This window comes from Oncorhynchus tshawytscha, linkage group LG12 (assembly GCF_018296145.1).
Source record: "Oncorhynchus tshawytscha isolate Ot180627B linkage group LG12, Otsh_v2.0, whole genome shotgun sequence".
In the NCBI taxonomy this organism is placed as follows: domain Eukaryota; kingdom Metazoa; phylum Chordata; class Actinopteri; order Salmoniformes; family Salmonidae; genus Oncorhynchus; species Oncorhynchus tshawytscha.
Window position 1 is genome coordinate 24,358,251 of NC_056440.1, and position 17,065 is coordinate 24,375,315.

General features: G+C 43.4%; 1 protein-coding gene across 3 annotated transcripts in view; it reads right to left on the reverse strand.

Annotated features, from left to right (window-relative positions):
* The window catches only part of zgc:63587 (septin-2), a 44,503-nt gene that overhangs the window by 17,628 nt on the left and 9,810 nt on the right, over positions 1 to 17,065 (reverse strand). The window contains exons 2-7 of one of the 3 annotated variants that reach the window (XM_024438487.2): positions 15,761 to 15,812; positions 15,105 to 15,204; positions 14,822 to 14,908; positions 12,686 to 12,809; positions 9,787 to 9,921; positions 9,148 to 9,265 (exon numbers count right to left, since the gene is read on the reverse strand). In XM_024438487.2, coding sequence (XP_024294255.1) covers positions 9,148 to 9,265; positions 9,787 to 9,921; positions 12,686 to 12,809; positions 14,822 to 14,908; positions 15,105 to 15,204; positions 15,761 to 15,787 — 591 coding nt within the window. In that variant the 5' untranslated portion in view covers positions 15,788 to 15,812. Of the gene's footprint in view, positions 1 to 9,147; positions 9,266 to 9,432; positions 9,457 to 9,618; positions 9,640 to 9,786; positions 9,922 to 12,685; positions 12,810 to 14,821; positions 14,909 to 15,104; positions 15,205 to 15,760; positions 15,813 to 17,065 lie in introns of those variants that run through there. The other 2 variants (XM_042331464.1, XM_024438488.2) reach the window with 2 other exon arrangements.

Here is a 17,065-nt window from a genome sequence, read left to right on the forward strand (position 1 = left end):
TCTGCCTCAGTATTAATTAGAAAAGGAAGTGAGAGCTTCTGATTTAAAGACCCAGTTTGTTTTGATATGTGATCTAATATGACTGTGTGTAAGTGGAGCCGTGATGAGGAGGAGGAAGAAACATTCCCCTTGGGGGAAATAAATTATAAGGGTGGGGAGGGACATTCTTACTGTATGGGGTATTATGGAGACAGTGAATATGATAAGTTGAAACACCTTTGTCCCAAATGGCACCCTATTCCCTACATAGTGCACTACTTTTTGACCTGGGTCATAGGAGATATATATATATATATATATAGGACGTTTTATCTACATAGGGAAAAAGGAAACATTGAGTCACTTAGGCCTCCAACACACACTAACAGATGCAGCAACCCTGGTTACAGACACCATGGAATAACAAACACAATACAAATCATATTTCCATATGGTTCTCTCATAAACATGACCTCAAAGTAAACCCAATATAAAAACACCCACAGGAGTATGACTATCATAGCCACAAACCAATAGAAAAACAGTCACAAACACACACCTGGGTTAAGCCCCGCTCCACCACAGTACAGTTAGCTACAGTGGCCACATACCATAATGGTGTTTGTAGATAGCAGCTTCTACATTATGAGAACAACAGTCCCAATCTTTGTGGTTGTGTCCCAAATATCAACCTATTCCCTTTATAGAGCACTACTTTTGATCAGAGCCCTATGGGCCCAGGTCAAACGTAGTGCACTATAAAGGGAATAGGGTGCCATTTGGGACATAGCCTGTGTAACATCAGCCACAGACCACAGCCCTGTCTGTCCACCTGGCCCTACTCTTGGCCTGACTCAGCAGCCTGTTCAGGTCTGCCATCATGGGCTGTTTGTGCCCACTAAACTACTAGTCCACCAGGGAACAATGCTTGGAAGTGAAACTATGCACCTAAGGAAAGTCTTATGAAATCAACAAATCAGAGTGAAAAACGAATGGCATCATTAAACTCTTATCGACCCAGGGTGAGGAGGGCAAGGCAGCAGTGGCCCAGAATGCTAAATAAGCTTTATGTAACATTACAGACCACAGCCTCTGTAGCCAATACACAATGAATAACAACCAAAAATGTCATATTTGACCACTGACTTAGCTCACACATGCTCCTACTGACTGGGCTCACACACATAACACAACCAATGAGGGAGTCAGTGGGGGAAAACGCTGACTGGGCATTAGATCCCTCTAGGTCCCTCCCTCAAAAACAACTTTAATTCAAAATGTAATTTGTTAACCTTAAGCCCTGAGAGAACAAATGATTCCGTCTTTCCAGGAAATGTCTTGAGACTTACCCTCCTGCTGCCCCTAGGGAGTCAGAGGGGGTGACGGAGCCCCAACAATACTCACTCTGAGGGAGGCAAGCTGAGCGTATTAGACTCTCTCTCTCTCTCTGTGTAGGATCAGCTCTCAGGTTGGGATAATCTGGCAGACAGCAGGAGAATGTGTGTGTGTGTGGAGAGAGACGATGTGGAGCTTTAAATCTCCATGGGGGGGGCGATTGCCAAGGAGAGGATGCCTGTAATGGTACATACTGTCTGGGGCTGCCAGTAAACCTGCCCCAGCCTCTCAGTATTACACAACTAGCCTCTGACTCCCTGCTCCATCTTTTGCCCCCGAACATCTGGCCCTAGGGCTGAGAAGCTCCAGGTGATCCTGTCGAAGACTCATTCAGCTTCCCAAATGGCACCCTATTCCCTATATAGTCCACTACTTTTGACCTGGGCCCAGAGGGCTCTGGTCAAAAGTAGTGCACAATATAGGGAATAGGGTGCCATTTTGGAGGCAACCTCATACAGACATCCTGACGACTGCACCATGATCTAGCTGCCCAGACAGTAATGTACAGTAGCATGGAGGTGTACAGGTACGCAGGCTAACAGAGACCCTCACAGCACTGCATGGGAAAACAGAGTAGCTTTCTTCTTTCGTCCAGATCAGAAATGAAAAGGGTGAAGCAAAGAGTGACTCATTCTGAAAGAGCATTTAAACAAAGACATCAAGTTGACATTCCAGACCTATTCACTGGACCACAAGAGCAGAGGTCCTTCCTGTAATTACTGTACCAGACTGGACCGGTCCTGCTCGGTCTGCCCAGCCTGGGAGCATGGGAATGGAGGGGTGTTGGGGAAGACAGTCACTAAGGTAACTAGTGGGGCTTAATGCGTAATTTAAAAAAGGCAACGGAATGACAGCAACCCCCCTCCCCGACTGGGAGCATTCGTACAGTAGAGCTAAGGCCCAACCGATCCACAGACCACCCACCTCAAACTCTGATCACAGAGTGTGAAGGAAAGTTCAGTACAGTACTAATTAAGCCATGTAATAATGTATAAGCTAGTATCACAAAGGAACATGTCAGCTTAAGAGTTTTGAAAGGGGCTCAGGCTACCTCAGGCTGGTTCTGGTTGTCACAGTGCAGTTTCACAGTAGGTTGAACATAAATGTAGTAAGAAACTAATATATTTATTAACCCCGTGGGTCTAAGCCCTTAGATCGCAATATCTAGTAAGCGAACATATGGAATTGCTTTAAGATGGTCATGAAATGTATCATTTAGCCATTTGATTTAGAATTTTAGGCCCCCTGTAGGTATACTTTTTAAAAATAAACAAATTATTTGATGAAACATTGAATTTGGTCGTTACTGGTAAATCCCATAGAAACGTATTGAATAACATTAATGGCAAAAACCATTAATGGCAAAAACAGAAAGTCTAAAAATGAATCATAAGAGACAAGGTTTTGAAGTGTCTTCTATATCTGAAAGATACAAGATGTTTGGTCAAGTAATTTGTTGAACATTTTACTCCTATGCAGTTTTTACAGCCAGGTGCTGAGCTACCTTCAGACCACTCCCCTGAAGCTTGAGTGCATTGAGATTGGTGACATATTAGTTTATAGCTCCAACGGTTCGGTCTGGACAGTCGGTTTTGTGAGAAGACCTCTTTGAAAGGAGGACATCCGCGACAGAGAGTTCAGACGACGGCCGTAAAGTTTGTGGATGTCGTAGAGCTAAATGTGAGAGTCATATTTGGTGACATATTCATTTGTAGCTCACATGGTTTGGGTTTTAGACGATTTAGTGATGATTTTCTTGTCCGGATCCTCTCATGTGTACAATCACAAGCCCCGTGTTATGGAACAATAACACGTGAACTTTATATCACCGGAAAGAAGGGATTGAGATGTAGGACCTACAAGATGGTAAGTCTCTAGCATAAACACATGGATAGATATTCAATATTAAAAATGACTTCACCATCTTGACTTCAAGATCTTCTGACTTCTAGGGGCTAATATCTTTACTTATATTATTTGTCTAACTAATAAGTAGATTCTATGTCTTTCTTTTGATGGGGTGTCAGGCAAAACAATTATTCAGGGGGGGGGGACTAAGATGTTCCAAAAGCAAGGAAACCTGCTGTTTTCTCACTGTAAAAGGCCCGTTCCAAATCCACTCCTGAGAAGGTAATTGTGTGTTAGTCATTCTCTCCACGGAGGGAAATGTGTATTTATTATTTTTAATCCTGCAGAAGCGCGGGCATGCCCTGGCACAATGACTGCCACGGGACAGACAAATAAATACCACAGAATTGTTGGAGTAACAGGCAGGAAAAGGACTGGACAACGACCACACGGACACACACACACAGGAGAGACCTCAGTAAGGATGAGGTCATTATCAGTGTTTGACCTTTACCCATACAAACACTCATTGGTCTTTAGGAGTTAAGACCCATTAGATGCTCAGAGGATAAAAGAAACAATACAGGATTTGGGGAGGGAATACAAGGTATTTAGCAAACTGTCCTCCACTGCTACTATCGGCCTAGAGACTGAGGTATAGCGCTATACTAAGCTACTAATACCCCTGTGGGGCTGTAGCGCTGGTTCACATAGCAGAGGCAAGGCTGAGAGGACTGAGGATGCCTGGGAGAGTCGACAGGAGTGAGACAATGACGGGAAAGCTGTGACAGCATCACGGGCGGCGGCCTGGGTGATATATGGCAGCCGCACGGCCAAACTGCCTTCCGCGAGAACAGGAGAAGAGGGGGGAGAGAGAAAGGGAGGGCCGAACAATTGAGCTCTCCAGCCATCTCTGACCTCTGCCTCCCTTCAAACTACAGTGGCCATGTAGTGACCTAATAGTAGCAATTGCAGTAAAATAACTAATTAAAATGCTACTATACCACTAAAGCAGGTTAGTGGGTACATACCGTACAGTGTACTAGCACCACCTGCCCTCCCTCGCCAAGATCATCTGAAACCCATTGCTGAATAAGCTCAGTTATTTTTATTCTCTTTTCCATAGACCGCTGGAAATTCACTAGTGTATTTCAAAATGGCTTCCCTTATATGGCAAATCCACTACCACTGATTTGCAGGGATTTTGTTATCTGATATTTTTTCAGTAGCATTGTCCCAGCCAAGATCCAGTCTAAACCAGCTCCTGTGTATAGTCTGATCAAATAGAGAAGCAGTAGTGAGGTGGTTTATGAGTAAAGCCCCACACAGGATATGACTGCAGGGTCCCAGACACAGAGGATAAACTCTCCAATATATCCTGTTCAGGACTACTTATGAGTTACAGACCACTGTGACCTTAGCCAGGGAAACTGGCACTACAAAACAAAAGAGGAAAGGAGAGAGAGCAGGAAGAACAAAGGAACATAGTAAGAGGAGGAGAGAGAAGGAGAGAACAAAATAAAAGGATGGAGACAGAGTAAGAGAGGTTTGTTCAGAGGTTGATAAGCTTATATTGAGCAGGGTGGCAGGCTGCGTCTTGTCGGTGGTATAGTCTTGACACATTGCAGGAAACGTATATTGTTCTATACAAGCTGTTTCCCCCTAATAATACGGAGGGAGCAGGGCTGGGGCTGAGGGCAGGGGAACACAAATATATGAAAGGACAAACAATGTAAAAACGGTGAGAAAGTGGCGATCGGGAAAACAAATAAACAAATAAATATCAGGGGGAAAACACGAGTCATTAATCATTCTACAGCCGAGGTCTTTTGTGGCAGATTCTTGGCTACTGCCTCTCTGACTTCAATAGAAGGACTGGTACTCAATGAAGTACAGAGGAGAGGTGTTCTACTACCCTAGTCCGTCTAACAGAGGAGCGGTATTCTACTACCCTAGTCCGTCTAACAGAGGAGAGGTGTTCTACTACCCTAGTCCGTCTAACAGAGGAGAGATGTTCTACTACCCTAGTCCGTCTAACAGAGGGGTATTCTACTACCCTAGTCCGTCTAACAGAGGAGAGATGTTCTACTACCCTAGTCCGTCTAACAGAGGAGAGGTGTTCTACTACCCTAGTCCGTCTAACAGAGGAGAGATGTTCTACTACCCTAGTCCGTCTAACAGAGGAGAGGTGTTCTACTACCCTAGTCCGTCTAACAGAGGAGAGATGTTCTACTACCCTAGTCCGTCTAACAGAGGAGAGGTGTTCTACTACCCTAGTCCGTCTAACAGAGGAGAGGTGTTCTACTACCCTAGTCCGTCTAACAGAGGAGAGGTGTTCTACTACCCTAGTCCGTCTAACAGAGGGGTATTCTACTACCCTAGTCCGTCTAACAGAGGAGAGATGTTCTACTACCCTAGTCCGTCTAACAGAGGGGTATTCTACTACCCTAGTCCGTCTAACAGAGGGGTATTCTACTACCCTAGTCCGTCTAACAGAGGGGTATTCTACTACCCTAGTCCGTCTAACAGAGGAGAGATGTTCTACTACCCTAGTCCGTCTAACAGAGGAGAGATGTTCTACTACCCTAGTCCGTCTAACAGAGGAGAGATGTTCTACTACCCTAGTCCCTATTCTACTACCCTAGTCCGTCTAACAGAGGAGGGGTATTCTACTACCCTAGTCCGTCTAACAGAGGAGAGGTGTTCTACTACCCTAGTCCGTCTAACAGAGGAGAGATGTTCTACTACCCTAGTCCGTCTAACAGAGGAGAGGTGTTCTACTACCCTAGTCCGTCTAACAGAGGAGAGGTGTTCTACTACCCTAGTCCGTCTAACAGGGGAGGGGTATTGTACTACCCTAGTCTAATAGGTGAGGGGTATCCTACTACCCTAGTCTGGCTAACAGGGGAGGGGTATTCTTACTACCCTAGTCCGTCTAACAGGGGAGGGGTGTTCTACTACCCTAGTCCGTCTAACAGGGGAGGGGTGTACTACTACCCTAGTCCGTCTAACAGGGGAGGGGTGTTCTACTACCCTAGTCCGTCTAACAGAGGAGAGGTGTTCTACTACCCTAGTCCGTCTAACAGAGGAGAGGTGTTCTACTACCCCTAGTCCGTCTAACAGAGGAGAGGTGTTCTACTACCCTAGTCCGTCTAACAGGGGAGGGGTATTGTACTACCTTAGTCTAATAGGTGAGGGGTATTCTACTACCCTAGTCTGGCTAACAGGGGAGGGGTATTCTACTACCCTAGTCCGTCTAACAGGGGAGGGGTGTACTACTACCCTAGTCCGTCTAACAGGGGAGGGGTGTTCTACGACCCTAGTCTAATAGGTGAGGGGTATTGTACGACCCTAGTCTAATAGGTGAGGGGCATTGTACTACCCTAGTCTAATAGGTGAGGGGCATTGTACTACCCTAGTCTAATAGGTGAGGGGCATTGTACTACCCTAGTCTAATAGGTGAGGGCTATTGTACTACCCTAGTCTAATAGGTGAGGGGTATTGTACTACCCTAGTCTAATAGGTGAGGGGTATTGTACTACCCTAGTCTAATAGGTGAGGGCTATTGTACTACCCTAGTCTAATAGGTGAGGGCTATTGTACTACCCTAGTCTAATAGGTGAGGGTATTGTACTACCCTAGTCTAATAGGTGAGGGTATTGTACTACCCTAGTCTAATAGGTGAGTGGTATTGTACTACCCTAGTCTAATAGGTGAGGGGTATTGTACTACCCTAGTCTAATAGGTGAGGGGTATTGTACTACCCTAGTCTAATAGGTGAGGGGTATTGCACTACCCTAGTCTAATAGGTGAGGGGTATTGTACTACCCTAGTCTAATAGGTGAGGGGTATTGCACTACCCTGGTATAGCAATCTATTAAACGGGCAAACAAACATAGCGCAAGGGACAACAAGTAAACCCAAGATGAGCAAATCACAGTCAGACATTTTTCCCCCCTTTAAAAGTCAATTAAATTGATGCTTAGCGAAGGGTAATTGGAAATGCAAAAAAATACAGCTTGGTTCCACAGTTAAATAAGGACCTGTGATAGTGAGTGCCCCCCTCCACTTCCTGCCTATAATGACTTATCCAGGAACTCACTACCATTAGCCTGATAGAGACTGTGTAAATTATGCCATCCCTGTTTAATCTGAGTGTGCTGGTAGGCCCATGTGGGAATTCATAAATGTTGTTTGTGGAGGAGCAGCTGAGGTTTGTGTGAAACTGTATGTGAGTTTGTGATGTATTACAGTGCACATCTGTGTGTAGGCTATCTATTCAGTTTATCCTAATTACTTGTTAACTGACAGTTGTTAAGGGAACGCTAAGTGGACCATGGGAACCAATTGGACAGACAGACAGTTTTAAACAGTTGAGCAGGAAAGGGTGAGATGTTATCAAAGCATATCGTCTCTCCCTCTCTCACCCCAGCCCCTGTGGCTGTCAGAACACTCACCCTATAGGATAGGGTAAAAGCTATACTGAACAAAAATATAAACACAACACGTAACAGTTTCAAAGATTTTGCTGAGTTACAGTTCATAAAAGGAAATAAGTATATTGAGAAATTCATCAGGCCCTAATCAATGGATTTCACATAGTGGGATCCAACAAAGCAGCTGTACAGTGACTGGGTCTGCCATCCTCCACTGGAGCCCAGCTAGGAGAGCCGTTCCAGCCCTGAGTGCCAAGCAAGCCCCACTCCGGCCCCCCCACTGGGGGAAAAGACCAATGTCTCAGAGGTCTGAAAGAAGTGCTGGTGGGGGGTCTGGGACTGAACATACACTACTAGCTGGGACTGGACTGTCAGTACGGTGGTTAGATAGGGGAAATACAGTACAGAGTAGTTACTGTACAGCTCAGGCAAAACAAAGGGGCAGAAGTTAGACAATAAGATATTCACTGTTGATTATATTGGGTGGATGTCACCAAATTATTATATAAGATGTACACACACAACGATTCAGCCCTGTCCGGATCTGGTTGCCATCTCTCCCACCACAGAGAGAAAGGCACTGTTTGATCCCAGACAGAAATTTAAACAAACAGACTCAAAAGGAGCAGAAACCAAAACATCTAATCATCAGGCAACAGCACAATTGTTGGGTGGGCTGGGTGGGTGGAGAAGAGGGGGATGAGGGAGTGATATCACAGAAGCAGGAAATCCTATTTACACAACCTTATTCTCCTCTGCCTAGCGTGGGCGATATCATCTTAAAACACCTCTCCTGGTGTGTGTGTGGTGTGTGTTTTACAGGGTCTAATGCATGTGAGATGAAAGGGAGCCCAAAGTGTAACCTGTCTACGATAACACAAAGGGTCGAACAAGGGTGTGTGTGTGTGCATATTATGTCAGACCAGACATCAAAAAACTGAGAGCGTGCAGGCAGGCAGACACCTGGGTCTGCTCCAATAGGAAGCATCTGGGAGGGGATACTGACTAAGATGTGTACTTTCTCCCTCTCCCTCTTCTCTCTCCTTCCCTGTCTCTCCCTTTCTTTTCTCTCTCTTGGCTCCATATTTTCTCTTTCTGCACTTCTAAATAATCCTGCTATTGTCTAGCAGCAATCAAGCTGCATCATCACAAATGTACACACACGCACACAAACAACAGGCCAAATGTGCGTATTCACATACAATCACAATGTCCGACTTGGATAGCTGCCTCTGATTATTATTCTATCATCTACGTTGTAATGAATGCTCCATATGGCTCAGGACACAAACAAGAACAGCTAGTGAGGCTGATGCAGCTCACAACATCCTGGCAACAACCTCATCTCACATTCCACCGGTTCCATCATGATATTAGTGAAGGGCCATGCTATGTTTTTACACCTGTGTTTAAAAAGGGATTTAAACCTAAGGGAATGAGGGAAAACTATCGAATATGTGGCATACTTATGCATGTGTGCCCAACTCACCCTCCTCTTAAGGTGGTCTCTCTCTTTCAGTGTGAGTGTGTCAGCCTTAGCGATGACAGGGACGATGTTGACCTTGCTGTGAATGGCCTTCATAAACTCCACATCCAGAGGCTTCAGACTGGACAGATCCAGAGACAGGTAGAAATTTAATACAGATAAATAATAGATAGAAAACAATAAGTGATTATGTTACCACTACCCAGTCTAAATAGTGGTGTGAAGTAGAAGTGTGTGTGTTACCCGTGTCCAAAAAGGAGAGATGAAGTAGAAGTGTGTGTGTGTTACCCGTGTCCAAAAGGAGAGATGAAGTAGAAGTGTGTGTGTTACCCGTGTCCAAAAAAGGAAGAGATGTTACCCGTGTCCAAAAGGAGAGAAGTGTGTGTGTTACCCGTGTCCAAAAGGAAGATGAAGTAGAAGTGTGTGTGTTACCCGTGTCCAAAAGGAGAGATGAAGTAGAAGTGTGTGTGTTACCCGTGTCCAAAAGAAGAGATGAAGTAGAAGTGTGTGTGTTACCCGTGTCCAAAAGAAGAGATGAAGTAGAAGTGTGTGTGTTACCCGTGTCCAAAAGGAGAGATGAAGTAGAAGTGTGTGTGTTACCCGTGTCCAAAAGGAGAGATGAAGTAGAAGTGTGTGTGTTACCCGTGTCCAAAAGGAGAGATGAAGTAGAAGCAGCAGTGGACTCTGTTGTCTACGATGTGTCTGCGGTTCAGGCCACTCTCATCATGAAGGTAACGCTCAAACTGGTTATCAATGTACTGGATGATGGTCTTAAAGCTGAGGACACACACACACACAACACACACAGGACACAAACACACATCAAACACAAACCAACCAGAGACATTGTGTGAACTTGAAGACCACCTCCAGAAATAGATGTTGGGTCTTTGTAGCCTTGGCAGTATATACACTGTCTATAATAACGAATTGGGTGCAACTCAAAAGTCTAAGCTTTTTCTCCTCACCTTTCGTACTTCATCTACACTGATATTAAAACCAGGGATAACAGATAGCAACATGGAGGAAAGGAGACCAGAAAGAGATGCAGCCTATCTCTGCCATCTGACCTGCTTTCTCTGATTACTTCCTGCAGGGCCACTAGGCGTGGTGTCATGGTATTTAGCAACAGCTTCCCCCCCAAACAGGAGTAACATCAACACAAAGTCTACTTCCCAAATGGCACCCTATTCCCTGTATAGTGCACTACTCTGGTCAAAAGTAGTGCACTATATAGGGAATAGGGTGCAGATTACCTCTGACCTATATTCACGTCACCCAGTTGGACCCAGGCAGTGTTGTGGTTCATTCCGTATCAACTCCAGACAACTCAAGACACTACAGTGAATAAATGCCTTGCCAATTCAACTGAGAGGAATTGAAATTCAATTGAAATGATCCCAAATCTGGATCTTAGCATATCCTGATTACCTGCTACTGTTGCCCCTTTATTGTCACTAACGCCACTGAGCTGCTAACCTGCTCTATTGCACTCAACCCTTAGACCACTGCCAGTGGTAACAACCCTGGTTTCTACTTCTATCTTCTTCATCTTTAACTCTGCATTGTTAGCAAAGGACCCGGAAGTAAGCATTTCTCTGTTAGTCTACACCTGTTGTTTACTAAGCATGTGACCATTTTTCTATGTCGACTCTTCCACAGGCATGTCAGGACAATCAACAGGAAATGGAGCTGGGAGGTGGAGGGAGAGAGGGAGGGAAAGAGCCCACACAGCAGCTGAGGGGGCAAGGGAACAGCTGCATTGCTTGCTGTTTGGGGTTTTAGGCTGGGTTTCTGTACAGCACTTTGAGATATCAGCTGATGTACGAAGGGCTATATAAATAAATTTGATTTGATTTGAACAGGAAGAATCACTGTACCTGCCATCATCAACTATTGTACACACTCATACACACAGACATAGCTAAACTCACACATACACACATTAATTTTCTGCCATTGAAATCCTTGGGACACTCACTAGAGTTCCAAACTGCCTCTGGACGCAACGTCAGCACAAGCCTAAGATCACCATGCAAAATGCCAAGTGTCAGTCAAAAGTAGTGCACGATATAAGGAATAGGGTGCCATTTGGGATGCAGATTACCTCTGATTTATATTCACCCAGTGCTATAGACCCTGGTTCGATTCCAGGCTGTAACACAACCAGCTGTGATTGGGAGTCCCATAGGGCGGCGCACAATTGGCCCAGGGTCGTTAGGGTTTGGCCAGGGCAGGCTGCCTTGTAAATAAGAAGTTGTTCTTAACTGACTTGCCTAGTTAAATTTTTTTTAAATTAAAAAAATCACATCCCCCAGTTGGACCCAGGCATTGTTGGGGTTCATTCCATATCAACTCCAGACGAATAAAGCCAGGTGAAAAAATGCCTTGTCCAAATCAACTGAGAAGAATTTAAATTAAATTGAAATGGAATGATGCCCATATCTTTTTATAATATAATCTTTGAGAACTAACAACCACCAAAATAAAAAGCTAGACAGTGAATTTAAAATTAGAACTATTCAGTTGTATTGATTTAGTTATTACGTTTGAGCAAAAGAACAAAATGTATGGAAATTAGCATTAAAACGTTCCCATTTCCATGGAAGAATATAGAATCGCCGGAAATTAGCTTTAAAACTGCAACATTTTCCATCAGGTCCATGGCAAATGTGTAGAATTGCAGGAAATTAGCTTTATTACGACAAAAATGTATCCCAGATCCATTTGTAGAATTGCAGAAAATTGGCAAAACAAAAAGATTTCTCTACACCGCCAAGACGGGGGTGCTCTTAAAGGCCCAATGCAGAAGTTCTCTCTCAATATCAAATCATTTCTGGGTAACAATAAAGCACCTTACTTTGATTGTTTTCAACAGTCAAAGAAACAAAAATTGTAGGGAGTAGGGAGGAGAAAACTGAAAACTAGCTGTTATTGGTAGAAAGTTCTCTTTTTTACTCTCTTTCTTATTGGTCTATTAACTATTTTACCACCTGGTGATGTCACCAGGCAGGCCAAAACTCCATCCAGCTCTAATTTCAGGCAGTCTTTTCAAACAGCTCTTACAGTAAAAGGGTATTATCATAATTTTTACAATTCCACAGAATTCTTCCAACCTCAGTGTAGAAAGGTATATAAAACATAGGAAAATCACGTTTTTGAATGCACTGGGCCTTTAAATTCAGCAGCGCTGACACGCCGTCGGTACCCATTGTCACACCCACCACCTAAGCGCCTTTTTGATCCAGAAAAAACCCTGCACACAAACAGACAAAGGGGAGGAGGCTAAGGAAATGGTGAAAGGGTGAATGAAAGATTGGGGAGGTGAGGTAGGAAAGAGAGGGTGGGGGAGGGAGGTGAGAGGGAATTTGAGAGAGGGAGTAAAAGAGGATGGGAGTACAGGAGGGAAAACAAGTGGAGGGGGACTCAGAACAGGAAACAGAACAAAATATGAGAAAACTCCTCTGTTTCTCTGTGAGACAGATCTGTGTGTATGTCTCACCAGCCATACACACCCACCTAGACACCCCCCCGCACCCACCAGTCCTGGCTGTTGATGGCATCTCCGTATCCTGGGGTGTCGACCACAGTAAGGCGGAGCTTCACGCCCCTCTCCTCAATCTCCACCGTACTGGCTTCTATCTGCACCGTCCGCTCAATCTTCTCTACAGAGGGAGAGATTACATATATAATATTTTGTTTAACATACTAGGTTAAGCTGAGAGGTGTCCCGGGGGACACGGCCTAATGATAAGTACACTACCGTTCAAAAGTTTGGTGTCACTTCAGAAATGTCCTTGTTTTCCATGAAAACATACATGAAATTAGTTGCAAAATGAATAGGAAATATAGTTAAAGACGTTGACAAGATTATAAATAATGATTTTTAAATTGAAATAATAAATGTGTCCTTCAAACTTTGCTTTCGTCAAAGAATCCTCCATTTGCAAAAATTAAAGCCTTGCAGACATTTGGCATTCTAGTTGTCAATTTGTTGAGGTAATCTGAAGAGATTTCACCCTATGCTTCACCCCAAAATAGAGTGATAGCCTTCCTTCTTCAAGATCCCTTTTACCCTGTACAAACCTCCCACTTTACCACCACCAAAACACCCCCAGACCATCACATTGCCTCCACCATGCTTGACAGATGGCATCAAGCACTCCTCCAGCATCTTCGTTTTTTTCTGCTTATCACAAATGTTCTTCTTTGTGATCCGAACACCTCAAACTTAGATTTGTCTGTCCATAACACTTTTTTCCAATCATCCTCTGTCCAGTGTTTTTATTATTTAGCCCATCTTAATATTTCTTTTTATTGGCCAGTTTGGGATGTAGCTTTTTCTTTGCAACTCTGCCTAGAAGGCCAGCATCCCGGAGTCACCTCTTCCCTGATGACGTTGAGACTGGTGTTTTGCGGGTACTATTTAATGAAGCTGCCAGTTGAGGACTTGTGAGATGTCTGTTTCTCAAACTAGACACTAATGTACTTGTTCTCTTGCTCAGTTGTGCATCGGGGCCCCCCTTTCCTCTTTCTATTCTGGTTAGAGCCAGTTTGCACTGCTCTATGAAGGGAGTAGTACAGAGCGCTGTACGAGATCTTCAGTTTCTTTGCAATTTCTCGCATGGAATAGCCTCCATTTCTCAGAACAAGAATAGACTGACGAGTTTCAGAAGAAAGATCTTTGTTTCTGGCCATTTTGAGCCTGTAATCAAACTCACTAATTCTGATGCTTCAGATACTCAACTAGTCTAAAGGCCAGTTTTATTGCTTCTTTAATCAGGACAACAGTTTTCAGCTGTGCTAACATAATTGGAAAAGGGTTTTCTAATGATCAACTAGCCTTTTAAAATGATAAACTTGGATTAGCTAACACAACGTGCCATTGGAACACACGAGTGATGGTTGCTGATAATGGGCCTCTGTACGCCTATACTAGATATTCCATTAAATTAAAAACTTTTTTATTTATTTTTTAAATCAGTTGTTTCCAGCTACAAGTCATTTACAACATTAACAATGTGTACACTGTTTTTCTGATCAATTTGAGGTTATTGTAATGGACAATTTTTTTGTTGCTTTTCTTTCAAAAACAAGGATATTTCTAAGTGACCCCAAACTAGTTTCATTACTTTTCACATCAAAAACTTCTGTTCCTTGTGACTCTAAAGCCTGCCTAAGCCAAGCCTCTGGACAAAATATCCAAGTTCAAAACAAACCCAGGCAGCCCCTAACCCCTTCTGCAGATCTTAAGGCAGTGGACAGTTGTAAGCACCCTTATGGAAAAAACACATGAATTTCACATGAATGTAAAGTGATCCAAAAACAAGTTTTCATGTGCTCACATATGATCTATGTGACAACATGTAAAACAACATGTGAAAACATGTGAAGTGTTCCAAAAATACGTTTTCAAATCATGTGTTTTTTTGTAAGATCAATACTGCAAAAGCCAACACCAAATTGCTTACACCTATGCGATCCCTTCAGAACTACAAACACAAAAGTGGTAGGAGCCGGAGGTTGTTTTCCAGACTGGCAAATAATCTAAATCATGAGGAGGGGATGGGCCTTTGAAAGACTAATACAAACAATCACTCTAAGCAATACTATACTGGAGACAGCAGAACAGACATTTCTCCATTATTAGTGAGTGAGTGTGAGAGTGTGTGTGTACCTGCAGCCCCAGGGATGTATCGCTCTGGGTAGAGGTCTGTCAAAAACAGGCTGTTGATCAGCGTAGACTTGCCCAAACCAGACTCTCCTGCAGAAATAGGGACCGGGCGTGATCATTCTAAGATCTATACAGGGCTCTGGTCAAAAGTAGTGCACTATATAGGGAATAGGGAGCCATTTGGGGAAACAGCCCTCAACTACACAACAGCATTCTGGCACAAAATAACTACTGTGTAGGTGAGTTTCTCTTGAATTGACAATGTTGGTGAATAGGCCATACTCACCAACGACCATGAGGGTGAACTCAAATCCCTTCTTCACTGACTTCCTGTGCACCTGGTTGGGCAGGTTGGCAAAACCCACATATCCTGCCGCCTCGGGGAACTGACAAACACATGGTTATAATGGTAATGCACTATAACTCACTAGGATTTGCATTGGAAGGGTCTTGAATTGTTTCTCTTCCCCTCTCTCTCTGTGCGGATAATGTTTATTGTCCATCCTGATGCCTAGTCACTTTATCCCTACCTGTATGTACAAATCTACCTCAATTACCTTGTACCCCTGCACATCAACTTGGTACTAGTACCTATGTGTATATAGCCAAGTTATCATTACACATTGTGTATTTATTCCTTGTGTTATAATTATTTTTCTCTCTGCATTTTTGGGAAAGTCCCATAAGTAAGCATTTCACTGTTAGTTTACACATGTTTTTTATGAAGCGTGAGACAATATATTGCTCTCCTCCCTGACATTCTTAATCTCTAGCCTTTAGTAGATGTGTGTGAGAGATGGCTGGTGTAAATTCAGATTAAATGGAGGAGATAATCCCAAAAGCAATAAAGCTGCCGATGAAACAGCTGTGTTTATACAGGATGTCCTCTCTGAGTGCCTGGGTTAGGGCGTGTGCATACTACAGAAGTAGGGGTACACTCACCTTCCCTTTCTCTGCAGACTGAGACATGGTCACTGTTGCTGGTCGCCTGAACCTGCAACCAGAAACATAAATATCATATAAGTCACTCAACAATAACATTAGCCTGGGTGCAAGTCTGTTTATGCTTTAGTAAACTTGTTTTTGTTGTTGGCAAGGTAACAATGTAGCGTTGTTTAAGCGGAAGCAGACTGGCACCCAGGCTCTCTCGCCATCTCTGCTTGAGACAACAACTGTATAAATCACTCACCACCAGGCCTACACTCAACTCTTACTACAGTACTACCTTTAACATGTAGTAGCCACTCTCACCGACATTCTGAATAATGAAAGCATCCACACTAGGGCACTAAGCTCACATCTAGTCCCTCATGGAAATCCCCATTAACTGTATCACAGTCAACTGATAGAGCAGAAACAGGGCGGACAACAAGTTGGTTCCCAGACCTCCAAAAAGAACCAGGTATGTTTAGTTAGGCTCCCACTGCTTTACTCTATGGCACTACTCGGATGAAAGACAAATTATCCTGAATGATAAATGATCACATAATTGCCACCAACCTGTGCCCTGCGCTGTGTAAAAACATCCCTCCATTTGATCATAACACACTAGGCACTGAATGACAGGTTGTGTGTGATAAAGCAAAAGGGGGAGAGATGACAAGCACAGCCAGACTACTGAACCCTGTTATGTAACTTTATTTGAAAAACACAAGAAAAGAAATGTAACCCATATTTTTGAGGAGTGTGTGCCATATGACACTTTAATATTGTCTTGAATCCATTAAAGAGTGATGAAGATATATCTATTGCAGTTTTGTGTTCGAGACCACCTAAAGCGAGTCCAATTCAAGATCATGTATTTCTGCATTCATATTTTAGAACATATGGATTATTTAGACATTCAAATAGTGAAAAAAATGCATGCTGAGGGAAATAAAGACGCTAAAATGTATTACTAACCCAAACACAGTGGGGAACAATGGGCCTTCTATGTCTTCAGAGAAGGGCTAGGAATTTATAAAATAATAAAAATAATTATATTACTCTTTTTAATTATGTTCTGATTTAATTGCTTCAGTTTGTTAGAAAGGAAAGGGTTAACACTGAAGAGAAAAAATATATCCAATCAGGATCTTTCTTTGCTGGTCTCTGGAGAAATAATTCTAGCTTGCTAAGTTATCCATTGGATGGGCCATCAGAAAGGCATCTGCCATTCAACTGTATTAGGGCAGAATTTGAGTGACAGTGGAATGAACCAATCACATTGGCTTAATGGGTGGGACTGTTTTTACAAAAACTTATGGA